Below are 27389 nucleotides of genomic sequence, written 5' to 3'. Positions count from 1 at the left end.
GAATGAAGAAATGAATGACTGGCTGGTGGAATGACGGATTGAATGGTGGAATGACTGGCTGACTGGTGGAATGACTTACTAACTGACATATGTACTGACTGACTAGTGGTATGACTGAATGACTGGATGGTGAAATAACTGACTGACTAACTGACTAACTGATTGGTGGAATAACTAACTAACAAATGGAATCAGTGAGTGGAGGAATGACTGGCCGACTGACTGACTGGTGATTTGAGTGGATTATGGAATGACTGACAGTTGGAGTGAGTGGCTGACGGGTGGAATGAGTGGTGGAGGAGATAAACCAGGGAGTGAGTGACCACCAGGCTAAATGGTGATGGAAAATGAGCTCTGGAAAATCTCTCAAATAAGTTTTCAAATTCCGCCAAAAAAAAAAAATAGAATGCAGTAAAATAAGTTGAATGTGAACTTTTTAAAACTTTCCAAGCGTCATGACACTCACTTTTGCTGGAATTTCCGAGAGAGAGAGAGAGAGAGAGAGAGAGAGAGAGAGAGAGAGAGAGAGAGAGAGTCTAGGTTAAAATTAATGAAAAAAGTATGTTCAATTTTTTTCTTTTCTTTATTTCATCAGTTTCTTTTATTTCCTTTTTCTTTCCTTCCTCCTTTTCTCTCCTTTCGTCATGCCTTTTCTTGCTTCCCTCCTTCGTTTGTCTTTTTTTCTTGTTCTTTATTCCCATCTTCCTTCCTTCCCTCTTTACTTACTTATTTCCTCCTTCCCTTTTCTTTTTTTTCCTAACCTCCCTTTTGCATTGTCTTCCATTACTCTTTCCTCTTTCCTCTTCACTTTTTTCCTCCTTCCTTTCGTTTCTCTTTTCCTAGCTCTCGTCTTCATTTTCCTTCTTTTCTTCCTTCCTTCCTTCCTTCCTTCCTTCTTACCTTCCTTCCTAACTTCCATTCCTTTTTCCCTTCCATGCTTTCTTTTTTTTTCCTTTCACAAACTTTACAAAATCAGAATATTGCCGAAGTGGGATGGGATGGGATGAAGAGAGAGGAGGAGGAGGAGGAGGAGGAGGAGGAGAGTAAAAAGGAAAGATAGCGAAGGAGTTATACATACATACATACATACATATATACATACATACATATATACCTTAGGGAGAGGGGGGAGGGGGGTGTCAGTAAGATAACTTTGGGTGCATGTTCAAGGCTTCCACGTTATTAAAAGTCAACATCCTCGCTTCCCCCCCCCCATCCGTTTTGTCCAGGGGGTGCAGGGTTGGCAGCAGCAGGGGCGGCAGGGGGAAGCGCAGGGCCACGTGGACGAGGCGTGGGTGAGCGTGTGGGTGACGGACGCCAATGACAACACACCCACGCTGAGCCACGCCCACGCCCACCGCACCCTGCCCGAGGACACCCCCGTGGGGACGCACCTGGCAGCCTTCCCCGCCCACGACGCCGACAAGGTGAAGAGAGAGAGAGAGAGAGAGAGAGAGAGAGAGAGAGAGAGAGAGAGAGAGAGAGAGAGAGAGAATGTGAATGAGTGAGTGTGAGAGGGAGAGGGAGGTGTATAATGTGAGTGTATGGAAGGGAGAGAGAGAGAGAGAGAGAGAGAGAGAGAGAGAGAGAGAGAGAGGAACACGTTTTTAGCAAGATTTCCAGTAGAATATCACCAAGTTTCCAACCCCTGCAAGACCAATAGTGTGTTACGAGCGGACTGTTACCGAAGCATTGCCGCGGTGAAGTCTACGGACACAGCCGGCCGTGTTTACATTGTGTTTCAGGCGGAGGTTAACCCAGGCAGTCACGCGGTAAAGTCTACGGATGCGGCCAGCCACGTTTACATTACTCGGCGGCTCCCGTGATGGACAATACGTTAATGCTTTTCATAACCCATCACCACAACCATCACCACCACCACCATCTCATCACCACAACCATCCCACCACCATCACCACCCCAATACCATCACCACCCCAATACCATCACCACTCCAATACCATCACCACCCCAACACAACCACCACCCCGCTAATATCATCACCCAACCATCATCACCCAGCCATCATCACCACTCCACCACCGCCCTCTCCCCCATTCCCTAGGGCGGGCAGAGTCGCATCAGCTACGCCGTGGCCCCGGAGAGTGACCCGCGGGGAATATTCAGCGTGGACGGGACCGGGGCTGTGCTGCTGGCCGGGGCGCTGGACCGAGAGACGCAGGCCGCCCACACGGTGCTGGTGTGGGCGGTGGATGACGGGGAGCCGCCCAGGACAGCCACCGCCACCCTTACCGTGAGTCAAAGGGAAGGGAGAGAGGAGCCAAGGGAGGGAGATGGAAAAAAACGAGTGTATATATGAATGTTTGTTTGTGTGAATGAGGAAAAGACGGAGTGTGAATGACTAAAGAGATAGGAAGGTGAGGGTACTGAAGAAGAGAAAGAAAAAGGAGGGAATAGAATAAGGAAGGGAAGGAAGGAAAATTGTGTGCATGTGTGAAGGGAGAGAGGAAGAGGTAGAGGGAAAGGAGAGTGGAAAGGGTGGAAGACAGGAGAGTTTAGAGCAGAGGAAGGGAGGCAGTGAGAAAGGAGTGTGTTTGTATGTTTGTATGTGTGAGTGAGGAGAAGAGAGTGTGAGGATGTACAATGGTGGTGATGGTGATGGTGACTAACCTGTGATTGATTATACATGTTGGGAGATGAAATATGAAAGATTGTACACTCTCTCTCTCTCTCTCTCTCTCTCTCTCTCTCTCTCTCTCTCTCTCTCTCTCTCTCTCTCTCTCTCTCTCTCTCTCTCTCTCTCTCTCTCTGTATAGTAAAGAAAAGAGAGAGAGAGGGAAAGCAGAGTTGGTGAATTGAAAGGCAGTGACAAAAAGAGAGAGGAGAGTTTGGGTGTATTGAAGAAGAGAGAGAAAAAGAGAGAAAATGTGTATAATGTTGAAAAGAGAGAGAGAAAAATGAGGGTGAATGTGCGTATTGGTATTGAGGAAGGGAGATGAGGGAGAGAATGTGCATGGAGGGGAGAAGGAAGGTCGTAGAAGGGAAGAAAGGTTTAGGGAGTGGAGGAAGGGATATATTAGAAGGGGAGAAGAAGGAGTAGAGAGGGAGTGTGTTTGTTTTGGGAGAGGAATGATAAGGAGGGAGAAGATGTGTGTGTGTGTGTGTGTGTGTGTGTGTGTGCTGGGGTGATGATGTAAGAGAGAGAGAGAGAGAGAGAGAGAGAGGCTTTTTGTGCCATGTTAATTAAAATCGCATTATAATATACAGACCACAACTTTACTTATTAAATAAAAACATGGGCAGTCTTTTGATTAGCCCTTTTAACAAACTACTGAAAGAAAGATTTTTCATGCAAGTAAAGAAAAAAAATCATTGTGTAACTTTTTTTTTTCATCTCTCTCTCTCTCTCTCTCTCTCTCTCTCTCTCTCTCTCTCTCTCTCTCTCTCTCTCTCTCTCTCTCTCTCTCTGAAACCCTTACTCACACATATACACACAACACACACACACACACACACAAACATACACATATACACACACACAACTAACAAAAAAAAAAACATACATACATAATCACACACACACACACACACACACACACACACACACACACACACACAACCCCTCCCTTACCCCTCCTTACCTTCTCCCTCCTCCTTACCCCTTCCCTCCCTCCTTACCCCCTCCTACCCCTCTCTCCCTTACCCCTCCCTCCCTTACCTCCCCCCATCACCCCCCCTTCCCTACCCCCCCCCCCTCTACCCCCCCTATCCCCTTACCCCACAGCTCAACGTGACGGACGTGAACGACAACGCGCCGTTCCTCCGAGAGCCGCGTGAGGTGACGGTGCAGGAGAACGCGGGGCCCAGGGAGGTGGCGCGGGTCAGGCTGGGGGACCGGGACAGCTGGGGGGAGGGTCACGGCCCCCCCTTCACCCTGGCCCTGGACCCCCGCGCCCCCCCCCACGTGGCGGCGGTGATACAGGTGACGCTGGACCCAGGTGAGATGATTGTTTGCTTTTAATATCGTCAACAAACACTACAGGTAAACACACAGTAATCAACGGCTCTGTCCGCGAAAAACCTCAATCTCTTTTATTTGTTGTTATTTCATCTTGATCTGTCCCTCTCTCCATCTATCTGTGTATCTATCTATCTGTCTATCTATCAATCTATCTGTCTCAGTATCTATCCATATATATGTGTATCTCTCAATCTGTGTACTGATTCATCTGTTATCCATCTATCTGTTAATCAATCCAGCTTCTGTATTAGTCCATATATCCATCCCTATAATGCTTGAAATCAAATACACAGATATCTACTAACAGTCACAAAGCACTGATCCCTCTCCCAGGTAACCACAGTCTGTTTTCTATGTCTGTAAATTGCCTGTATTTAGCTGTGTTTACCTTCTCTGTTTCTCATTGACCCGGTAGCAGGGACGGGCCAAATTTGTGCCATGATTTAACCCACAAAAAATAGATGATACATAAACTGATCACAAATGCTTTGATATGTATTACAAAATCGTTTGTGTGAGGGGTGATTTTTTCTCATTTTACTCGCTTAGAGGGACCATTAAGAAACATGATCCCCGCTGCTACTGGGTTAACCCTTCCCCAGATATCTATAGTCTTAAACCACTCCCACAGGTAACTCTAGTCTTAATCCCTTCTTCAGGTAACTAGTCTTCTTCCATCCTTAAGATAACTCCTCTCACATCTTTCTTCCCCCCCAGGCGGCGACGAGGGGCGGGGCGTGGGTGTCGTGGGCACCCGCGCGTCGCTGGACCGGGAGGCGGGGCGGGTGGTGCTGGTGCCCCTGGTGGTGGGGGATGCGGGGCGGCCCCTCCCCCGCACCGCCACCGTCACCCTCACCCTGTACGTAGGGGACGAGAACGACAACCCCATGACGCCCGCCGCCAAGACTGTGGCCGCCCACGTGTTGGTGTGTGTGTGTGTGTGTGTGTGTGTGTGTGTGTGTGTATTTACCTAGTTATAGTTTTACAGGGCCTGGGTTTACGCTTGTGTGGTCCCGTCTCCGTATCTGCATTTATCCAACTTTTCCTTAAAGCTTTGCACACTCCTCGCCGATACTACATCCTCACTTAGTCTGTTCCAAACCTCTATATTTTTTTTCTTTTTGTGTGTGTGTGTGTGTGTGTGTGTGTGTGTACCTTTGACAGGGTTACGCACAGTAAATCATGTACGCAAACACTAAAAATATCTTCTTGTGTGTACGTTTATGTGTGTTTTTTATTTCTGAATGGCTCACACTAATCCCCCCTCCCCCCCCCAGGCCACCCCCAGGCTCCAGTTCCCCCAGCCCCCCGTGGTGCCCCTGGGCCGGGTGTACGTGCGGGACCCTGACGACTGGGACGCCGCCTCCAAGCGCTACGCCTGGCGGGGGCCACGTCACCCTGCTTTCACCCTGGACCCTGCCACGGGGCACCTCACCATGGGGGCCGCCACACAGGAGGGGAGGTGAGGGGGGTGAAGGGAGTGGAAGGGGATAGGTAAGAGGAAAAGGCAGAGATAGATGAGGATAAAGGAGAGGAAGGGAGGGAGGTGAGGAGGAGGAGGAAGCGGAAGAGATAGACAGGAGGGAAGAAAGGGATAGACAGAAATGAGGGAGAGACAGAGAGGAGTGTGAGGAAGGGGGAAAGGAAGGGATAGACAGGAAGGAAATGACAGGATAGGGAAGGGGGAGGGAGAGGCAGGGAGGGGAGGAGAAGGGAAAGGAAGGGATAGACAGGAAGGAAATGACAAGATAGGGAAGGGGGAGGGAGAGGCAGGGAGGGAAGGAGAAGGGAAAGGAAGGGAGAGACAGGAAGGAAATGACAGGATAGGGAAAGGGGAGGGAGAGGCAGGGAGGGGAGGAGAAGGGAAAGGAAGGGAGAGACAGGGATAAGTGAGAGAAAGGGAGGAAGAGGGAAAGACAGCAGGGAGAGAAAGAGACAGAGATGAGAGGGAGGCAAGGAGGAAGGAGGAATAAAAAAAAAAATAAGGCAATGATTAATACTTGGACCTTTTATTTCTAAGGAGACTTTTTTCTACTTGTGACCTGTTTCCCCTTAACCCGTTACCTGTTACCTGTTACCTGTTCGCCCTCATTACAGGTACGAGTTGGCGTTCAGCGTGAGCGACGAGGCGCAGGGCCAGGTGGGGGTGGAGGCCAATGTTACGGTGGAGGTGCGGGCCGTGAGTGCCAGTGCCGCCGAGGGTGCCACGCCCCTCACACTGGAAGCACCGCCGCGCCAGGTGGTGAGGGAGCAGGTGAGGGGGAGGGGAGGAGGAGGAGGAGAGGGGAAGGAAGAGAAAGAAGAGGAGGAGGAGGTGAGGTAAGGAGACTGAGGAGGAGGTGGGGGAGGGAGAGGAAAGAGAGGAGGAGGAAGAGGAAGAGGAGGTAAGGAGACTGAGGAGGAGGTGGAGGGAGAGGAAAGAGAGGAGGAAGGAAGGGAGAGGGGAAGGGAGAGAAAGAAGAGGAGGAGGAGGTGGGGTAGGGAGAGCAAGGAGAGGAGGAGGAGGAGGAAGGAGAGTAAGAAGAGGAGGAGGAGGAGGAGATGAGGAAAGGGAGGAAGGGAAAGGTTGATGATGGTGGGAATAAGGGAGAAGGGAGTGTTGGAGAGATAGAAAGAAGAAGGAAAGGGAGAAGAAGGGAGAGAGAAAATGGAAAGGGAAGGAAGGAAGGAAGGATTAGAAAAGGAGAAGAAAAGGGAGAGGGAAGAGAGAAAGGGAAGGAAGGAAGGAAGGATTAGGAAAGGAGAAGAAAAGGGAGAGGGAAGAGAGAAAGGGAAGGATTAGGAAAGGAGAAGAAAAGGGGAAAGGAGAAGAAAGGGGAGAGGGAAGAGAGGAAGGGAGAGAGAAAGGATTAGGAAAGGAGAGGAAAGAAAGAAAGGAATAAAGAAGGGAAGAGGAAAGATTAAAGGAAAAAGAAATAGGAAGAGAGAAGGAGAAGGAGGAGGAGAGAGAAAAGGAAAAGAAGGGAAGGGAAAGTAGAAGGAAGAAGGGGAAGAGAAATGAATAGGAGGAGAGAAGAAAGGAGGAGGCAATGAAGAGGGGAGAGAAAGAGGGAGATAGGAAGGGAAGGGGAGAGGAGAGAAAAAGGATGATTAGAGGAGGGGAAGAGAGAGAGGGGAGAGGAGGGAGAGAGAGAGAGAGAGGAAGATGATGAATGGGAGGGGACAGAGAGAGAGAGAGAGAGAGAGAGAGTACAATAATTTGATAAAAGAGGGAACAAGGAGATAATGAAGAAAAAAATGATGATAAAGTTATGAAAAAAAGAATAGAGAAAAAAATAGATGGCTTAATATTCTACTCAATGAAAATAATAATAAGAAAATAATAGAAAAAAAAATAGAAAATATGTTAGAAAAAAATCCATAATAAGGAGAAAAAGAAAAGAAAATGAAGAAAAATTGCAATGAACAAATTTTATCCCTTTTTTATCTTCTATGTTTTTTTTTTTTTTTTTTTTTTTGTGTGTGTGTGTGTGTGTGTGTGTGTGTGTCATCCACTAATCAATTCCTTCCGTCAGGGCGGCGAGTCGGTGCTGAGCCGTCTGGTGGAGGCCGCGGGTGTGTGGGTGACGGGGGGCGGCACAGGGGTGGTGGCGGTGTGCGTGGAGCCGCTGGGTTCCGAGCCACAGCAGCACACTAGGGTCTGGCTCGCTGCAGGCTCATCCACATCATCCACGTCATCGTCATCCACATCCACCTCCGCTAGTTCCAGTTCATCGTTATTTTCTACATCGTCTTCCTCATCCGCATTTCATCCACTTCACAGTTTCCACAACCTTCTCCTCCTTCATCAAGATAAGGTAAGTAAGGTATTCTGCCACGGACATTTCCTAATCTTCTTTCCTGATACCATAGTTTATCCTCTCCTATTGATTCTAAGGTAAATAAAATAAATCATGAAAAATCTTGAAGGTCACTCCTCTGTATCTTCTCCCGAAAGAATGTATTTTCTTCACTAACTTTTTCCATTTTCTATTTTTTTCCTCCTTCTCCTCTTTCCTCTTCCTCCTCTTTTCCTCTTTCTTTCCTAATCTTCTTTCCTGATACCATAGTTTATCCTCTCCTATTGATTCTAAGGTAAATAAAATAAATCATGAAAAATCTTGAAGGTCACTTCTCTGTATCTTCTCCCGAAAGAACATATTTTCTTCACTAACTTTTTCCATTTTCTATTTTTTCCCTACTTCTCCTCTTTCCTCTTCCTCCTCTTTTCCTCTTTCTCTCTTTGCTTCATGTCTTTATATTCCTTTATGTGTGTGTGTGTGTGTGTGTGTCTGTGTATGTGTGTGCGTTTGTGTGTGTGTATATATAAACTACAGAGGTATGTCTTTTTGTTCTTCTTTGCTTAACATCCCTGTTTTTCCCCCATTTCTTTTAATATTTTTTTCTTTCTAACACATCATAAAGAAAACACTCCATCACTTTTTATATTTTCCCCTCTAATATTCATAACAAAAACAAATATACTACTTCCTTTCCCATCCAACACCTCCTTTTCCTTCCTTTCCTATCTCCCACAGCTGTTTTTTTCTCTAGTATTACAAAGCATATATTTCTACAAACCAATTATCCATTTCCCTCTTTTTTCCTTCTCTTCACCTTAGAATAAAACACACAATTCCTAATCCCTCATTTATTTTCCTTCTCCATCTCTTCACCCTCAACACAATACCACATCCCTGACTAACACCTCCCCATCTTTCCCCTTTTTCCCCCATAGCTGAGTGAGGCTGCGGGAGTCTCAGTGACGGAGGTGGGGGCGGGGGCATGTCCTGAGGGGGCGACGGCGGGGTGTGCGGGCGGGTGTGTGCTGCGGGCGGGGCTCAGCGAACACTTTGTCTTGGTGGACGCAAACACCTCCTCCATCGTGGGGCCGCAGCTCAGCCTCCGCCCGGCCTGCAGCTGTGGGGCGGCGGCAGCGGAGGAGGCGAAGGAGGGGGGATGTGTCAAGGGAAGCTGTCTGAATGGCGGCCGATGTGTGCGTACTTCCGAGGGTGCAAGGTGGGTGTGAGTGTATGTACTGATTTTAAAAGTGTGTCTTCTCCTTATTCTTTGTTTTATGTCTTTATATTCCTTTATGAGTGTGTGTGTGTGTGTGTGTGTGTGTGTGTGTGTGTGTGTGTGTGTGTGTGTGTGTGTGTAAACTAATGATACAGAGGCATATCTTCTTCTTTTTTTTCTTCTTTGCTTAATTAACATGCCTGTTTTTTTCTTATGAATGTGTCTGTGTGTGTATACTGATTAAACAGATGTGTGTGTGTGTGTATGAGTGTTGATTTCCAGGTCGTAAGTTAATATTAGATAGTATATGTTAGTCATTTTTTTAAGTTATTATCTGTATATTTGTTTCTATGGATTAAGAAATTGAAAAGTGCCTCACTCCCTCCTTTCCTCATTCATCTCATTTGTTACTCTTCCTGACTGCCTTTCTTTCTATGCAAATTTATTTTATTCTGTGTGTGATGACTTTTAATCTCGGCCAACTCCACTGACCACCCGTACACCTGTCCCCTCGTTCCCCCAGGTGTGTCTGCCCCCACCACACCCACGGGTCCAGGTGCAAGATGCTGGCCAGGCACTTTGACGGGGGCGGGGCGGGTGACGGGGGGCAGGCGTGGGTGTGGGTGCCCCCCGTGCCCCCCTGCCCTGACATACACCTCAGCCTGGAGTTCCTGACACACTCCCCCGACGCAACACTCCTCTACGCCGGCCCCCACAGTCCCCCACCCACACCCAGCCCTCACCCACCACCCGCTTCCACCCACAATGCAACACAGCCGCCGCCCACACCCTCCCCGCCAAATAAAGACGTCTTGGCCCTTGAGTTACGGGCGGGGCGGCCGTGGGTGCTGCTGGACTTGGGCGGGGGGCCGGTCAGCCTCGGCCTCAACACCTCCGCCCTCGCCGACAACACCTGGCACCGCCTTGACCTGCTCTGGGCCCGGCAGGTGAGGGGAAGGGGGAGGGGGGTTAGGTCTATGTGGTGACTGTTTTTGTTTTGCTTTATTATTTGTTTGTCTATTTCTTTCTTGTTTTTCTATATTCTGTGTTTTTTACTTTTCTTGTTCTTTATTCTTTGTCTTTTTCTCTATTCTGTGTTTTTTACTTTTCTTGTTCTTTATTCTTTGTCTTTTTCTCTATTCTGTCTTTTCCTCTTCTTGTTCTTTATTCTTTGTCTTTTTGTTTCCTTGGTCGTTAAATATTCTTCAATGTTTTCTGTTGTCTTAATTCTTCGTCCATCCTCCCTCTACTCCATCCCGCCCTTCCTCTCCCCCTCGTCGTCTTCGTCTGTCACTCCTCCATCGTCAAACACTATTATTATGTATTATTACCAATACTGCTGGCGCCATCTCATTGATACTACCACGTGTTTGCCCACTTGTCACGTAACTGTTTTTTCTTCATTGTTTTTATTTATACTTAAAAAATGTAATCTGATCGAACTAACTCAAAGACTTGTTAATGTGATTCCATAGAAAAGACGTTTCCGTAACGCAATGATATTTTTCTTTGCTGTTTCTTTGTTCTGTATCCAGCATTTATAGACTTAGCAGTCATTTGAAATATATATACCTTTGTGATGGTATTGAAAAGATAAACATTCTCTCTGTCACTGTGATATAACATCTTTCCATATGACTTAATAATCCCTGTCTCCTTTCCTGTGTTTTACTTAACCCGGTAGCAGCGGGGATCATGTTTCTTAATGGTCCCTCTAAGCGAGAAAAATGAGGAAAAATCATCACTCACGCAAACCATTTCATAATATATATCAAGGCATTTGTGATCAGATTATGCATCATCTATTTTGGGGGGGTTTATATCATGGCAAAAATGTGGCCCATCGTCGGTACACGGTAAAGCCACAAATTTGGCCCGTCACTGCTACACAATAAAGCCACAAATTTGGCCCGTCGCTGCTACACGGTAAAGCCACAAATTTGGCCCGTCACTGCTACACGGTAAAGCCACAGATTTGGCCCGTCGCTGCTACACGGTAAAGCCACAAATTTGGCCCGTCGCTGCTACACGGTAAAGCCACAGATTTGGCCCATTGCTGCTACACGGTAAAGCCACAAATTTGGCCCATCACTGCCACACGGTAAAGCCACAAATTTGGCCCATCACTGCTACACGGTAAAGCCACAAATTTGGCCCGTCACTGCTACACGATAAAGCCACAAATTTGGCCCGTCACTGCTACACGATAAAGCCACAAATTTGGCCCGTCACTGCTACACGATAAAGCCACAAATTTGGCCCATCGCTGCTACACGGTAAAGCCACAAATTTGGCCCATCGCTGCTACACGGTAAAGCCACAAATTTGGCCCGTCACTGCTACACGATAAAGCCACAAATTTGGCCCGTCACTGCTACACGGTAAAGCCACAAATTTGGCCCGTCGCTGCTACACGATAAAGCCACAAATTTGGCCCGTCACTGCTACACGATAAAGCCACAAATTTGGCCCGTCTCTGCTACACGGTAAAGCCACAAATTGGCCGTCACTGCTACGGTAAAGCCACAAATTTGGTCACTGCTACACGGTAAAGCCACAAATTTGGCCGTCATCTTACACGGTGAAGCCACAAATTTGGCCCGTCACTGCTACACGGTAAAGCCACAAATTTGGCCCGTCGCTGCTACACGGTAAAGCCACAAATTTGGCCCGTCACTGCTACACGATAAAGCCACAAATTTGGCCCGTCACTGCTACACGGTAAAGCCACAAATTTGGCCCGTCGCTGCTACACGATAAAGCCACAAATTTGGCCCGTCACTGCTACACGGTAAAGCCACAAATTTGGCCCGTCACTGCTACACGGTAAAGCCACAAATTTGGCCCGTCGCTGCTACCTGGTTAATGAAGCATCACCTTGCAGCTGATTCTAGTCCCCAGGTGGTTTATAAAGTGTAATTAAGCACCTTTCCACACCTTTCCCCAGATGGTGGTGCTGCTGGTGGACCTGTGTGCCGGCGGGAGTCTGGAGGCCACGCCCACCACCCCAACCACCACACCCAGAGTGCCTCACAACCACACCGCCCCCACCACACCCCCGCCGCCCACCCCCACCCCCTGCCGGGCCTGGGCGAGGCTACCTGAGGGGGGCCGCTACCTGGACACCCCCGGGCCGCTGCAGGTGGGGGGCTGGGCGCACCCCCCGCCCCCCCACGCTGAGTATGGGTGGCCCAGACCCCTGGTGGAGCGCCCCTTCACCGGCTGCATCAGGAACCTGCGGCTCAATGGGGAGGTGAGGGGGGGAGGGGAAAGGGGAGAAGGAGTGATAGGGAATGGGGGAAGGGGAGGAGGGGAGATAGGGAAGGGGAGAAGGGGTAATAGGAATGGGGGAAGGGGAGGAGGGGTGATACGGGCTGGGGAAGGGAGGAGGAGATAGGGAAGGGAGAAGGGGTAATAGGGAATGGGGGAAGGGGAGGGGTGATACGGGCTGGGGGAAGGGGAGGAGGGGAGATAGGGAAGCAGAGAAGTGGGTGATGGGTGAAAGGGAGGTGAGGGATGGGATTGGAAAAGGAAGGAAAGGGGATGGGGAGTTGGGGGATGGGGGAAGGGAGGAAGGATGATGGGGAGGCAGAGAAGAGGGAGGTAAGTGATGGGGGGTGGGGAAGGGGAGGGGAGGTGATGGGAGGCAGAGAAGGGGGAGGTAAGTGATGGGGGGTGAGGAAGGGGAGGGGAGGTGATGGGGGGTGGGAAGGGGTGATAGTGATGGGAATGGTAAAAAAAGGGATAAGAAAAAAATAGGTATCATTAAGAGAGAGAGAGAGAGAGAGAGAGAGAGAGAGAGAGAAAACCCTTGCCTCTTAAATACAATGCAAATCTTTAGTCTAATCCTGCATTCCTTCCCTTCCCCTCTCTTTGCTCTTCCCTTCCTTTCCCTTCCCTTCCCTTCCCTTCCCTTCCCTTCCTTCCTTCCTTCCTTCTTTCCTACCTTCTTTCCTTCATTCCTTCCTTCCTTCCTTTCCTTTCCTTCCTTCCTTCCTTCCCTTCCCTTCCCTTCCCTTCCCTTCCCTTCCCTTTCCCTTCTCTTTTCCCCCTTCTCTCTCTCCCCTTCCCCTCACAGCTCATTGACCTTGGCCGGGGCTTGCTGGGGCGTCGCAGTGCCCCGGGGTGCCCCGCCGCTGACTGTGCCGCCCAGAGACTCACCTGTGGCCCCCATGCCAGGTAACACCCTAACAAGATCATGGGAATTATTATTATTTTTTTTTTCATGAAGGTGACGTTTATTTCTCACTGATTTAAAGATGTATGTTACTCTCGTCTTCTTCAGTTGTGTATTTCTGCTTTTTATTGTCATTATTACATTATTAGTAAATATATCCCTAGACTTATTGGTTGGTATTGTAAGACATCTTTGCTTTTCATATCAGATATTTCTAAAGGTCAAAGAGGGGGTCAAACAGGTTCTAATGAGTGTTTCTTTACCTTCACGGCACAGAAGAAGGATAAAACTACCACCAGGGCCATAAAATTCATCCTGGAAATGCCCCAAACTCCAACGAAAGCCTTGTTATATATGTGAACTTGGGCAATGAAATGTTTGGTAATTCAGCCCACTATGTTTCTGTATCACCGACCTTATTGATCTCTTTTGTTAACTTTCAAACTCTTTATGAAGGCCTGCATTTATCATCATTCAAAATTGTGAACCTTATATACATTTTTTTTTTTTTTTTTTTTTTTTTTTAGCAAACATTAACTGTATAAGTAACCAACCTCCTACATAGGGATATATATACAGTACAGGATATTTATAAGTATATATTTCACTTGTATATTGTTACGCCACCCCCTACCACAACCATCCACGGGCAGGCAGGCGGCGTGATCCCCACCAGAACAGCCACACGGGCACCAGTCACTCACAGCGGCCCACACAGAACACCGAGGGGAGCAGGAACGGGGCAGGGCACAAAGGATACACGTTCAACACTAAGTTCTAGTTTAATGACAGGTTCCTCACACAGTACAGAGTACAGCAACTTTCAAGGGCACAGAACAGTTAGTTAATCAGGCACAGTACAGGGGCACGGCAGACACGCACACCGGAAGCACACAGCTCGCGAGCGGAGCACTCAGCTGAACACTCTCTCAAGCCCAGACACGCGTCTTCTCCACTACTCCTCCTCAGCCACCCTTGCTCCCCAACTGCTCGACTCAGCACTTCCTGCCCGGCGGCCCGGCGGCCCCGGGCCCCCCCCCCCTGTCTCTCTTGTCCCAACAAGTAGAGTTGCACCATGCTGAGCTAACATTGCATCATGCTAGAATTTCATCACATTACACATACAATCATTCACATACAGCACATTCGTAACACTATCTCCCCCTTCAGAAGGCAGTCGACCCGGCTGCCCCAACATTCAACAAACAAAACATGAAATTAATCAAACTAATCAGTCCCCTGGGACATCACTAAAGTCTCTTAACCATCCCGGCCGACGCCTCTCTCGCCGAGGGCGCCGCTGGGATGCGGGCGGCGGCAGGCAGGCGGTGGCACCCAGAGCCGCGTCGTCGGCCCCAGGTACTTGCTCAGGGTCGTCACTGACATCTGCCGCTTCGCCCGCACCGCCCATGTTCTCGTTCGCCCCGTGGTCGACCTCTGACACGTCCACTTCGCTGCTGCTGGGGCTCACGTCCCTCTTGCGCCGGTCGTATGTCTCCTTCATTTCATGGCCTGGCCTGCCCACCTTGAGCTTGCCCCGTACGCGTCTGTGCACCTCAGCCAGGCTTTCCTGCAGTGCCGCTGCGAAGCCAGAGGTGACGGTGGGCAAGCTCACGTCGGGAGGCCGCCCCGTGGCTAAATCCACCGGTAGCCTGAGCTCCCGGCCGAACATTGAACACAGAAAAATACATGCAATACACATAAATCAGTCTGTCTTCCACAGTCTCTTCTCGCGCCCCCAAAGGCTCCGCCTGTCAGCCACGCCGTCGACCAGCCGCCAGTCCGCAGTGGGCTCTTCCACGCCATCCACTCCACGTGACGCTCGGGACAGTCGACACCGGCTCCTGGCCTCCACCCTCGGGGCAAGGTGCCCTCGCCCGGCCGTGACTACCTCCCCACGCAGCCATGCTCGAAAACCTCCTGGAAGCAAAGGGCACCATTCCGGTCACCCTCTCCAGCTCCCGTCCGAGGCCACCACGAGCCTTACTGGCCTGCGTCAGGTAGTCGAGGCCCAGCACAGCTCGTCTCGATCGGCGACGTCCATCGGCCGGCGCTCCACAGCGCTGCCTACGCCGATACGAGCCTCCACTGGCCCCTCCAGCGGCACACACTACCCCGGGTCAGGCCGCGCCGAGCACTCCTCAGCCCCCGGTGTCCACTGTCACGCGTCGTGGCTACAACCGCTAAGCCTCCCACTGGCAACACGCTGGTCGGGCGGCGGCAGCTTACTCAAGGCGGGGCCCGAGGGCGGAAGACGGCTGGAAGTCGGCTCCCTTCTCCAGCCCGTCCGCGCTTCCCGCCCGCGCCGCGTCCCTGGGCCTGGGACAGGCACTCAAGCGGTGGCCTGACTGGCCACAGTCCTTACAGCGCGGCTGGTGGGCATCGGGGCTCGGCCGGTCAAGGGAACGCGTCCTTCGCTCCCCCAGGCACCGACTGCACCTATGCCCCCTCTTGCCACAGCCCCCGCACGAGCCACGGAGGCCCTCCGGGCTCGCCTTCATCGACGCTGACTTCATCTTCACCTTCGCCATCAGGCCCCGGAAGTCATGGCAGGGCGGGGCGGCCGCCGCTAGGCCGCTGATCGTCGTCAATGCCCCCAACTCCAAGGCCTTCGTCAGCGCGTCATCGGTCCACGGCAGGGGGTGGGAGTCCTCGCCAGTCTCGTCCCTCAGCGCCCGGCAGTCCTCACAGAAGCGCTGCGTGCCGTCCTTCTTCATATCCAGGACGACTGCTGAGGGCCATGGACTGTCTGTCCGCTCCATCACCCCCTGCGCCGCCAGCCCGTTGACGGCGCGCTGTAGTTCCTCCCGCCTGGCCGGCACGACACGTCGGGGCGGGCTCCTGGTGGGCGCACCATTTCCCGTGCTGATGTTGTGATTCAACAACCCCGTGCAGCCCAGCAGGTCCAATCCACCCCCGCTGAACACGTCCGCGCACCGAGCCAGGGTGTGGCGCACCTTCGTCTGCGCCTCCGTCAGGTGAGCGGCGCTCCGGTGCGCCGAATCCTCCAGGAAGTTGGGCAGCGGCCTCACAGCGGCCGACTCCGCACTCCCCGACTCCTCCTCTTGTTGCTCCTCCTCACAGGTGCCCAGCTTGGCACCAGCGGGTACTTCCCGAGCCTCGTCGGAGGAGTTAGCCACCAGCACCGTGACTGACTCCTCCCCCGCTCCTTCGAGATTCCGTCCGGCTGCCACACCATCAGGCAGCTGCAGGCCCTCCGTGGACTCCACCGCGTCTTCCGCTGGCATCGCGTCCGACCCGCAACACAGGACCTTCCTGGCCTCCGTCCCCGGGGCAAGGTGCAGTCGCTCCGCCGCGACTACCTCTGCACAGCCGACCTTCGGGAGCAAAGGCGCCTGTCCGCGCAGCCTCTCCAGCTCCCGTCCAAGGTCGGCACAGGCCTCGCCCTGCGTCAGGTAGTCGAGGCCCAGCACGCACGGCTCGTCTCGATCGGCGACGTCCATCGGCCGGCGCTCCACAGCGCTGCCTACGCCGATACGAGCCTCCACTGGGCCCTCAGACTGCACGCAGTGCCCCGTGACGCCACACAGCCTCTGTGGAGCGTCCTGGAGTCGTGTAGCGGCCGGCATGTCAGGCCGCCCCAAGGTCCTCTCGGCGCTCCCCACCAAGCGGCCGGGCCCGTCCACTGAGCCCCGTAGCGCTGTCGTCAGCAGCAGCGCCTTCTCATCCTCGCCCCAGCCCTGGGCAGCAGCTGGCATCTTGAACTGGGCCTTCCACGCCAACTTCCCGTCGTGCCCCGCTGGCTTAAGCCTCCCTGAGCGCCGGGAGGCTGGGGAGCTGCAGAGGGGAGCGGGCGGACCACGTGGGCTGCAAGCCGGCCGGCATGGCGGAGAGGGAGGCGGTGAGAGAGGCAACGAGGCAGGGTTAATGGCCCCGACTCCAGCACCAGCTGGACCCAAAGGAGCGGCTTCGACGGCTCCCCAGCCTCCTGCAGCCTCCACCGGCTCCGCCACGACGCCACCAGGCTTCAGGGGCCCTTGCCAGGGGCCCCACGCGGAGCCCCGCCAGTCCGCCACCCGTGCACCCGCCGCCAGCACACGTGACGCTTCTTGTTCCTCCCCGCACCGCGGTGCCACCTCTCGCTGCTGCCATGGGAGAGAGAGCGGACTACGTGACCTGCGAGCCGGCTGGCATGGAGGAGAGGGAGGGGGTGAGGGAGGCAACGAGGCGGGGGCTCCCCAACCTCCTGCGGCAGCTACTGGTTCCGCCACGACGCTACCAGGCTCCAGGAGTCCTTGCCAGGGGCCCCAGATAGGCCCCTGCAGGACCGCCGCCACGGGGCTTCCTGCCAGAACTGAGCCTTCTTCCTCCGCGTGCGACGGTGCCATCTCTCGCAGCTGCCCCTCCGCCTCCCTCAGGCCTCGGACCTCGCCTTCCTGGGTCCGCACCTCCTCCAGCCGTTCACTCCTCGCGCTGTCGCAGCCCTGGTCGGTGTACTGCTGGGTTTCCGCCTTCAGCGACGAGAGACTGCTCTGGAGGATATCGGCAAGATGGCGTGCCTGCTCGTCTGCCCTCTCTTCTGCTCTCTGAGCCTGCTCGCGAGCCCTCTCTTCTGCCCTCTGAGCCTGCTCGCGTGCCCTCTCGTCTGCCCTCTCTTCTGCCCTCTGAGCCTGCTCGCGAGCCCTCTCGTCTGCCCTCTCTTCTGCCCTCTGAGCCTGCTCGCGAGCCCTCTCGTCTGCCCTCTCTTCTGCCCTCCGAGCCTGCTCGCGTGCCCTCTCGTCTGCCCTCTGATCCAAATCCTGCCTCATACTGGCCAGCATGGCAGCGAACAATTCCATCTGGCCCGGCTTCACCTCACCCGGGTCAGCCTCGGCCTTGCCCGTCTCCTCACCCTCACGGCGATCACTGGGGGACGCCATGACACTCGGCACGCTTCACTGTTCACTTATCCCACTCCTTTGACACCAAGTGTTACGCCACCCCCCCTACCACACACCATACACGGGCAGGCAGGCGGCGTGATCCCCACCAGAACAGCCACACGGGCACCAGTCACTCACAGCGGCCCACACAGAACACCGAGGGGAGCAGGAACGGGGCAGGGCACAAAGGATACACGTTCAACACTAAGTTCTAGTTTAATGACAGGTTCCTCACACAGTACAGAGTACAGCAACTTTCAAGGGCACAGAACAGTTAATCAGGCACAGTACAGGGGCACGGCAGACACGCACACACGGATGCACACAGCACACCAGCGGAGCAGCTCAACACTCTCTCAAGCCCAGACACGCGTCTTCTCCCCTACAACTCCTCAGCCACCCTTGCTCCCCAACTGCTCGACTCAGCACTTCCTGCCCGGCGGCCCCGGGCCCCCCCCCCCTGTCTCTCTTGTCCCAACAAGTAGAGTTGCACCATGCTGAGCTAACATTGCATCATGCTAGAATTTCATCACATTACACATACAATCATTCACATACAGCACATTCGTAACAATATATTAGTTCAGTTATGTCTAATTTTTTGTTTTATCAGTTTTCATATTCCTCATTTTTTTATATAATCAGTTCAATCATCATTCATTTTTTTATATAATCCGTTCGATCATTCATTTTTTTACATTAACAGTTTTCATATTCCTCATTTTTTTATATAATCAGTTCAATCATTATTCATTTTTTTACATTAACAGTTTTCATATTTCTAATTTTCTTTCTGTTATCAACTTAGTTATATCTCTTTTTTCCCTTTTTCTGCCCTCCACAGGTGTATTAGTCCAGCCCTAACCCTTTCCCCCTTCCCCCAGGTGTATTAGTCCAGCCCTAACCCTTTCCCCCTTCCCCCAGGTGTATCAGTCCACCCCTAACCCTTTCCCCCTTCCCCAGGTGCGTTGGTTCCCCTGGCGGCCTGCGGTGTGAGTGTGAGGCCGGGTGGGCGGGTGACGGCTGCTCCGCCCCCACCCGGCCCACAGACTTCCTCCCTCACAGCTACATCCGTCTGGCCCTCTCCTTCACGCCCCTCACACACGCCACCTCGCTGCAGCTCAGGTGGGGGAAGGGGGCGAGGGGAGGGTAAAGGGGGGTAAGGGGGTGATGGGGTGAGTCTTTCTTCCTCTTTCCTTCTATTGCTTTCTATTTGTCTTCTATTTTTTGTTTCTATTCTGTTGTTTTCCATTTTTTCTTCCTCCTTTTCTTCTTTATAACTCTTAGGAAGTGACCTTTTTTTGCTTCTTTCCTCTTGTTGTTTTCTTCTACTTCTGTTTGTCTTCTCTTTCTTTCCTTCTATTCTGTTGTTTTCCATTTTTTCCTCATTTTCTTCATTATAACTCTTAGGAAGGGACCTTTTTTTCTTCTTTCCTCTTGTTGTTTTCTTCTACTTCTGTTTGTCTTCTCTTTCTTTGCCTCTATTGTTGTTTTCCATTCTTTCTTCCTCATTTTCTTCTTTATAACTCTTAGGAAGTGACCTTTTTTTCTTCTTTCCTCTTGTTGTTTTCTTCTATTTCTGTTTGTCTTCTCTTTCTTTCCTTCTATTCTGTTGTTTTCCATTTTTTCCTCATTTTCTTCTTTATAACTCTTAGGAAGGGACCTTTTTTTTTTTTCTTCTTTCCTCTTGTTGTTTTCTTCTACTTCTGTTTGTCTTCTCTTTCTTTGCCTCTATTGTTGTTTTCCATTTTTTTTTCCTCATTTTCTTCATTATAACTCTTAGGAAATGACCTTTTTTTGCTTCTTTCCTCTTGTTGTTTTCTTCTACTTCTGTTTGTCTTCTCTTTCTTTGCCTCTATTGTTGTTTTCCATTTTTTTTTCCTCATTTTCTTCTTTATAACTCTTAGGAAATGACCTTTTTTTGCTTCTTTCCTCTTGTTGTTTTCTTCTACTTCTGTTTGTCTTCTCTTTCTTTCCTTCTATTCTGTTGTTTTCCATTTTTTCCTCCTTTTCTTCTTTATAACTCTTAGGAAGGGACCTTTTTTTTTTCTTCTTTCGTATTGTTGTTTTCTTCTTCTGTTTGTTTTCTCTTTCTTTGCCTCTATTGTTGTTTTCCATTTTTTCCTCATTTTCTTCTTTATAACTCTTAGGAAGGGACCTTTTTTTTTCTTCTTTCATCTTGTTGTTTTCTTCTACTTCTGTTTGTCTTCTCTTTCTTTGCCTCTATTGTTGTTTTCCATTTTTTCTTCCTCATTTTCTTCTTTATAACTATTTGGAAGTGACCTTTTTTTTTCTTCTTTCCTTTTGTTGTTTTCTTCTTCTGTTTGTCTTCTCTTTCTTTCCTTCTATTCTGTTGTTTTCCATTTTTTCCTCATTTTCTTCTTTATAACTATTTAGAAGGGACCTTTTCTCTCTTCTTTCCTCTTGTTGTTTTCTTCTACTTCTGTTTGTCTTCTCTTTCTTTCCTTCTATTCTGTTGTTTTCCATTTTTTCCTCCTCATTTTCTTCTTTATAACTCTTAGGAAGTGACCTTTTTTTCTTCTTTCCTCTTGTTGTTTTCTTCTATTTCTGTTTGTCTTCTCTTTCTTTCCTTCTATTCTGTTGTTTTCCATTTTTTCCTCATTTTCTTCTTTATAACTATTAGGAAGGGACCTTTTTTTTCTTCTTTCCTCTTGTTGTTTTCTTCTACTTCTGTTTGTCTTCTCTTTCTTTCCTTCTATTCTGTTGTTTTCCATTTTTTCCTCATTTTCTTCTTTATAACTATTTGGAAGTGACCTTTTTTTTCTTCTTTCCTCTTGTTGTCTTCTACTTCTGTTTGTTGTCTCTTTCTTTGCCTCCATTGTTGTTTTTCATTTTTTCTTCCTCATTTTCTTCTTTATAACTATTTAGAAGGGACCTTTTTTCTCTTCTTTCCTCTTGTTGTTTTCTACTTCTGTTTGTCTTCTCTTTCTTTCCTTCTATTCTGTTGTTTTCCATTTTTTCTTCCTCATTTTCTTCTTTATAACTATTTGGAAGGGACCTTTTTCTCTTCTTTCCTCTTGTTGTTTTCTTCTTCTGTTTGTCTTCTCTTTCTTTGCCTCTATTGTTGTTTTCCATTTTTTCTTCCTCATTTTCTTCTTTATAACTCTTAGGAAGTGACCTTTTTTTTCTTCTTTCCTCTTGTTGTTTTCTTCTTCTGTTTGTCTTCTCTTTCTTTCCTTCTGTTGTTTTCCATTTTTTCCTCATTTTCTTCTTTATAACTCTTAGGAAGTGACCTTTTTTTTTCTTTCCTCTTGTTGTTTTCTTCTACTTCTGTTTGTCTTCTCTTTCTTTCCTTCTATTCTGTTGTTTTCCATTTCTTCCTCATTTTCTTCTTTATAACCATTTAGAAGGGACCTTTTTTCTCTTCTTTCCTCTTGTTGTTTTCTTCTTCTGTTTGTCTACTCTTTCTTTCCTTCTATTCTGTTGTTTTCCATTTTTTCCTCCTCATTTTCTTCTTTATAACTCTTAGGAAGGGACCTTTTTTCTCTTCTTTCCTCTTATTGTTTTCTATTTCTTGTTCTTCCTCCTCCTCTTTTATTAATATTAGAGAAGGGGGACTTTCCTTCTCTTCTTTACTCTTATTCCCTTTTCTAATCCTTCCTCTTCCTCCTTCTCCTTCTTGCTATGGGAGTTGTTTGTTTATTTATTCATTCAATTTTTATTTATTTCTTCAATTATCTTTTTTTTTCCATTTTCCGCTGTACCCACCAAGCCTCCTTCTCCTTCTTGCTATGGGAGTTATTTGTTTATTATTCATTCAATTTTTATTTATTTATTCAATTATCATTTTTTTTTCCATCTTCCGCTGTACCCACCATGCCTCCTTCTCCTTCTTGCTATGGGAGCTATTTGTTTATTAATCTTTTTTTTTATTTATTTATTCATTTATCATTTTTTCCATCTTCCGCTGTACCCACCAAGCCTCCTTCTCCTTCTTGCTATGGGAGCTATTTGTTTATTAATCTTTTTTTTTTTTTATTTATTCATTTATCATTTTTTCCATTTTCTGCTGTACCCAAGCCTCCTTCTCCTTCTTGCTATGGGAGTTAGTATTTATTTATTCATTCTGTATTTATTTATCTTCATTTATCAATTTTTTCCATTTTCCGCTGTACCCACCAAGCCTCCTCCTTTCTTCTCCTTCCATATTATTTGCTAAACTCATTCTTCTTTTGCTCCATCACTCAATAAAAGCGTCACTCTTCGTCATCTTCCAGGCTTACAGACCTCTCACCATTATTTCTCTCTCTGCGTGACCCACTGCACCCAAGCTTCCCCTCCTGCAGATTCTCATTTTTTTATTTTTTATTTATTTTTTGCCTCTCGTTCCGTGCCCAGACTTCTTCCTTCCTGCCGTAGGTTCCGCACGAGGCAGCAGGACGGGCAGCTGGCGGTGTTGTCGTCCCAGCGCGGCCACGACCGTCTGGCGCTGCAGCTGGTGCACGGCCGCCTGTGTCTGCTGCTGCACACACACCCACGCCGCCCACGCCTGGCTAAAGTGCTCACGTCGTCAGGGCTGCCAGGTGAGGGGAAGGGAGGGGGTGGTGCAGGTGTGGGAGGGTTTGGGGAGGTGTGTGGCAGGTGTGGGAGGGTTTGGGGAGGTGTGTGGCAGGTGTGGGAGGGTTTGGGGAGGTGTGTGGCAGATGTGGGAGGGTTTGGGGAGGGGAGGGGCAGGTGTGGGAGGGTTTGGGCAGGTATGGAGCAGCTATGGGAGAAGTTGGGGAGGGGAGGGGCAGGTGTGGGAGGGTTTGGGGAGGGGAGGGGCAGGTGTGGGAGGGTTTGGGCAGGTATGGAGCAGGTATGGGAGAAGTTGGGGAGGTGTGGTGTAGCTGTGGATTCTTATTTATTTATTTTCATTTTTCATTTTATTTGTCATTTTTATTTATTATTTTATTTTTATCAGTCATGGGCAGGTGTGTGTGTGTGTGTGTGTGTGTGTGTGTGTGTGTGTGTGTGTGTGTGTGTGTGTGTGTGTGTGTGTGTGTGTGTGTGTGCTTTTCTTTCCCAAACATGGATCAACTATATATACATTCAGCTCTAACCTTTTCCATGTTTGTTTGTTTGTTTGTTTGTTTGTATTTTTTGGGGGGGTGAACTCTATACATACACTAACAGCCAGAACGAAAATGTAAAACGATAGTGCATTTTCCTTCTCCGAACATGACTTTCCTTCCCTCGACCAACGTTGCCGGATTGTCTCACAGGTAACTCTCGATTTACGCGAGCATTGTGTCCGTGAAGAGGGCGCGTAAATCAAAAACAGTGTAAATCAAACAAGAGGTAGGTTTGTACTTATATTGCCTACTGTATCACACTGACTCCTCTCCCTCTCGTGGTTCCTCCTCCGGCTGCCCTTCCCCTTCCCCTCGTGGTAGCACAGCAGCGAGGGTGTTGTTGTTGTTGAGTAGCGTGGCAGCGTGGGTATACTCAGCCACATAAAAACATAAGATCAGAAGAAAAAAGAAAATTCACAACGCCAATCAGGAATCAAGAATAAGGACCATAACTAGGAGCTGTTACAAAGACAATCCCATACCTACTGGACTGGACTGGGAGACTGCTTATATTTCCCGACATCCTACCCCAAAACTGTCTTCTGGGCTCCACTAACGAAACTCTTTTATAGTTATCGTTAAAAGAGTTAGATCCTGATGTTTCTTGGCAATAGTTAGGCGTCAGAAACCAGTAAATACTATGCTCTGAGTACATTGCCAGATTGTCGTACTCAGCTGCTTATATTTCCCGACTTCCTACCCCCAAACCGAAACTCATTTATAGTTATCGTTAGGAGAGTTAGATCCTGATGCTTCTCTGCAATAGGTAGGCGTCAGAAACCAGTAAATACTATACCCTACGCCCCTGTCCACCCAGCAGTGAATGGGTACCAGGTCTTAATCGGGGGTTGTGTCCCGTCTCCTGGGGTCTGTTCCCTTCTCCTATAATTCCTTCCCCTTCTGTCTCTCTCCGGCATATGACCACAGATGTTGCGCCGACTAAACGAAACTTTTTATTCCGGTAAATACTATGCTCTGAGTACGCTAACTTGACAATTGTGCCCTGGACGTGGTTTTCCTTCCCTCAGACATAGCTTGCATTTCTCAGGCATGGCTCCAGCACCCTCCTGTCAGTGGACGAGGGCGACGGTGAGCTGTACAACGCCTCTATACCACTGGGGGACGCTGAGGCCGCCAACGCGAACACCACCACGCTGTTACAGGTGGACGGCCAGGTGGGGCTGCACATTGGCGGCTCACCGGAGTACGCAGGTGTGAGCGTCATCAAGATACACGGCGACTATCATGATGGTGAGTGGAATATTTTTGTCTTTCCCCTTAAATTTCCTTTCTCTCCTTCCTGTACACCTCCCCTCCCATCCACCTACATACCAGTGTTACCAGATTTTCATACTTGAACCTAAAAAACACACATTTGCCAAGGCTTTCGTAGGAGTTGTGGGCATTTCCAGGAGTAGTTCTATGACCCTGGTGGTAGTGTGACCCTTCCTCTGTACCATGAACCTGAAGAAACACACATTTGCCAAGGCTTTCGTAGGAGTTGTGGGCATTTCCAGGAGTAGTTCTATGACCCTGGTGGTAGTGTGACCCTTCCTCTGTACCGTGAACCTGAAGAAACACACATTTGCCAAGGCTTTCGTAGGAGTTGTGGGCATTTCCAGGAGTAGTTCTATGACCCTGGTGGTAGTGTGACCCTTCCTCTGTACCATGAACCTGAAGAAACACACAATAGAACCCAATTGACCCCCTCTTTGACCTTTAGAAGCAGCTGATGTGAGAACCCAATGTGTCTTATAATGCCGACCTAAATCTTCCGCCCCCCGACACCCTAACACCCGGCTACTGCCCCAGGGTGCGTGGATGACGTGCGGGTGTCCGGGCGGGTGTTGCCCCTCCCCCCCGCCCACAACAACACCCAGTGGGGCCAGACCAGCATGTTCCAGGGGGTGCGGGATGGCTGTGGCGCCCCCCCGGCCTGCACCAATGTCACCTGCTCCCTCCCCCTCACCTGTGTCGACACCTGGCGGGCCTACCACTGCGGGTGAGACGGTGCTATTTATTTATTTTATATGTATTTTTTTTTTCCTGGAAGGGTAATAGTTTTTTTATTATTATTATTAGAGGAAAGGAGGCAGCCCAAGAGGAACAAAAAATATTAAAAGAAATGCCTCAAATGTTTTTTTTCGAGACAGTAAATGCCAAAAAAACAAAATATAAAAGCAAAAAAGAGGTTAAACAAAATAGCAAGACAAAATAAGCAAAGCAAAATATAAAAAAAATACCTGTAACAATTTTTTCCTTTAAAGACTACAAAGTATGCCAAAAATTACATCATAATAATTCTAAGAGTGTCCTGATATTATATAAATGGCTGGTTTGCATTTCAGGTGTGGGGCGGGCCAGGTGTTGTCAGGTACGCGGGACAGCTGTGTGGACGAGGACGAGTGTGCCTGGGAGCCCTGTCTGCACGGCGGCACCTGTGTTAACGAGCAAGCAGGTGAGGTACAGGTGATCCCCTTTCATAAACCTCAATAATGACAATAATAATAATAATGATAATAATGTAAGAAGAGATGATGAAGGAGTTAGCTCTCTCCTTCCCCCCCTCCTTCAGGTTTCTTGTGCCGGTGTGCCTCGGGGTTCAGCGGGCGTCACTGTCACCTGAGTGGCCCCACCGACGCCTCCCTCAGGATATCCCTCACCGCCACCGTGGCCACCGTCGCCTGGTCCGTCCTGCTCCTGTGTGAGTAGCGGAGAGGGGCGGGGCGGATTGTGTGGGGTTCATGTGTTGCTGTCGGAAGGAGATTTGTTGTGTGTGGGTGGGGAGATGTGTTGGGTTTGTGTGTTTCATTTTATAAGAGTAGGGGAAAGGCAATGCTGTGTGTGAGTGTAAGATGTGCAAGATTTGTGTTTCCTTATGTAAGAGTAGAGAATGTGTGGTGCTTTGTGTGTGGGTGTGAGGAGATGTTTAAAGCTAGTGTTTCCTTATGTAAGAGTAGAGATGTGCTGTGGAGTCATCTTAAGCCTTATCCTCTGAAGTGTAAGAGAGTGTTGCAGAGGGAAAGATGGAAGAGGAAGAGGTAATGGTCTGAGTGATGGTTTAAGTTGTGTGGTGGTTTTGTTTTCTTTTGTGGAGTAAAAAGATGATGAAGAAGATGGTCTGCTGTGAGTGAGGAAACATTCTTGCAGTGGTGTTGTAGTGGGTGTCCTCAAGTGTTACTGTACGTAGTGGGTGAAGAAACTAGTGTGTTAAAATGGCGCAGCGGACAAGGAAATATGCTTGTAATGGGTGTTCTTGCAGTGGTGATATGTGCCTTGCTCCTGCACCAACACCACCGCCGGGCAGCGCTGAGAAGGGGCTGCCCGGGGCGGGTGAACGGGGACCACCAGCGCACCACGTCCCCGCCGCTGGGCCGACCACACCCACACGGAGCCAACGGACAGCCTGCCTGGACCACTGGGGTCGGGGGAGAGCCGGGTGAGTGGTGTGAGAGGGGGAGAGAGTGTGAGAAGAGGTGATTCTTAGTGGTTTGGGGAAGAGTGCGACATGATTGGGGTTTGTGAGAGAGAGAGAGAGAGAGAGAAAGAAGAGGATGGAGTGTGAAGAAAAGAATATGACAGGGATTTTAAGATGCCAAAAGAGAGGAACAGGAATGCAATGTATGTGTGGAGAGAAAGAAAAGAAAGAGGGAAGTAGAGGGAAATAAAAACGTGAAAAGGATACAAGATGACAAAAAAGATAAAGAAGCAAGATGAGTAGAAGCGAGAAGGTTAAAAACAGTAGCATAATAAGACTCCATATTTTATTTATTTATTTATTTATTTTTTTACAACAAAGGAGACAGCTCAAGGGCACAAAAAAAGGAAACAATAATAAAAAAAAAAATCCCGCTACTAAGAGAAACACAAATTAGAACGAGGAACACATACTATAGAACCTAACCTACTATGAAACCACGGCAGGTGAGTCAAGTAGCCATTCACCCACACCTGTCCTCACCTTCAACCACCCACAGACGTCCTGGAGCTGCAGTCGAACCACCGTCACCCAGGGGCCCGCCAGACACCCACAGGGGAGACCGAGTTAACTGGGGAGAAGACACCGAGCAAGAGAAGGAAGGGGAGTGTAAACGGCATCAATGGTCATGGTGGCGGGGAGAAGAGAAGAGGAGGAGGAGGAGGAGGAGGAGGAGGAGGGGATGTAGCTGCCGGAGATGACCTGAGGAACTACTCTTATGAGGGAGAAGGGTCATCGCCTGGCTCTCTGTCTTCATGTAAGTGTGTTTGTGTGTTTGTGTTGGGTTGTGAGGGAG

The 27389-nt window shown here is 49.4% G+C and overlaps 1 protein-coding gene across 1 annotated transcript in view; it reads left to right on the top strand.

Moving 5' to 3' along the window:
- Nucleotides 1-27389, top strand: part of LOC127010217 (putative neural-cadherin 2) — a 126030-nt gene that overhangs the window by 92908 nt on the left and 5733 nt on the right. Inside the window, exons 9-27 of the mRNA XM_050884095.1 lie at nucleotides 1230-1427; nucleotides 2066-2254; nucleotides 3746-3959; nucleotides 4700-4908; nucleotides 5260-5444; nucleotides 6080-6236; nucleotides 7498-7779; nucleotides 8700-8980; nucleotides 9504-9927; nucleotides 11928-12233; nucleotides 13059-13159; nucleotides 19004-19165; nucleotides 22421-22642; nucleotides 24164-24366; nucleotides 24928-25117; nucleotides 25464-25573; nucleotides 25691-25819; nucleotides 26378-26554; nucleotides 27093-27350. Of these exons, the coding sequence (XP_050740052.1) occupies nucleotides 1230-1427; nucleotides 2066-2254; nucleotides 3746-3959; nucleotides 4700-4908; nucleotides 5260-5444; nucleotides 6080-6236; nucleotides 7498-7779; nucleotides 8700-8980; nucleotides 9504-9927; nucleotides 11928-12233; nucleotides 13059-13159; nucleotides 19004-19165; nucleotides 22421-22642; nucleotides 24164-24366; nucleotides 24928-25117; nucleotides 25464-25573; nucleotides 25691-25819; nucleotides 26378-26554; nucleotides 27093-27350 (3997 nt within the window). The remainder of the gene's footprint in view (nucleotides 1-1229; nucleotides 1428-2065; nucleotides 2255-3745; nucleotides 3960-4699; nucleotides 4909-5259; nucleotides 5445-6079; nucleotides 6237-7497; nucleotides 7780-8699; nucleotides 8981-9503; nucleotides 9928-11927; nucleotides 12234-13058; nucleotides 13160-19003; nucleotides 19166-22420; nucleotides 22643-24163; nucleotides 24367-24927; nucleotides 25118-25463; nucleotides 25574-25690; nucleotides 25820-26377; nucleotides 26555-27092; nucleotides 27351-27389) is intronic.

Source organism: Eriocheir sinensis, chromosome 42 (assembly GCF_024679095.1).
Source record: "Eriocheir sinensis breed Jianghai 21 chromosome 42, ASM2467909v1, whole genome shotgun sequence".
Taxonomy (NCBI): domain Eukaryota; kingdom Metazoa; phylum Arthropoda; class Malacostraca; order Decapoda; family Varunidae; genus Eriocheir; species Eriocheir sinensis.
The sequence above is the reverse complement of the archived record's forward strand: the minus strand, read 5'-3'. Positions and strand labels throughout refer to the sequence as shown.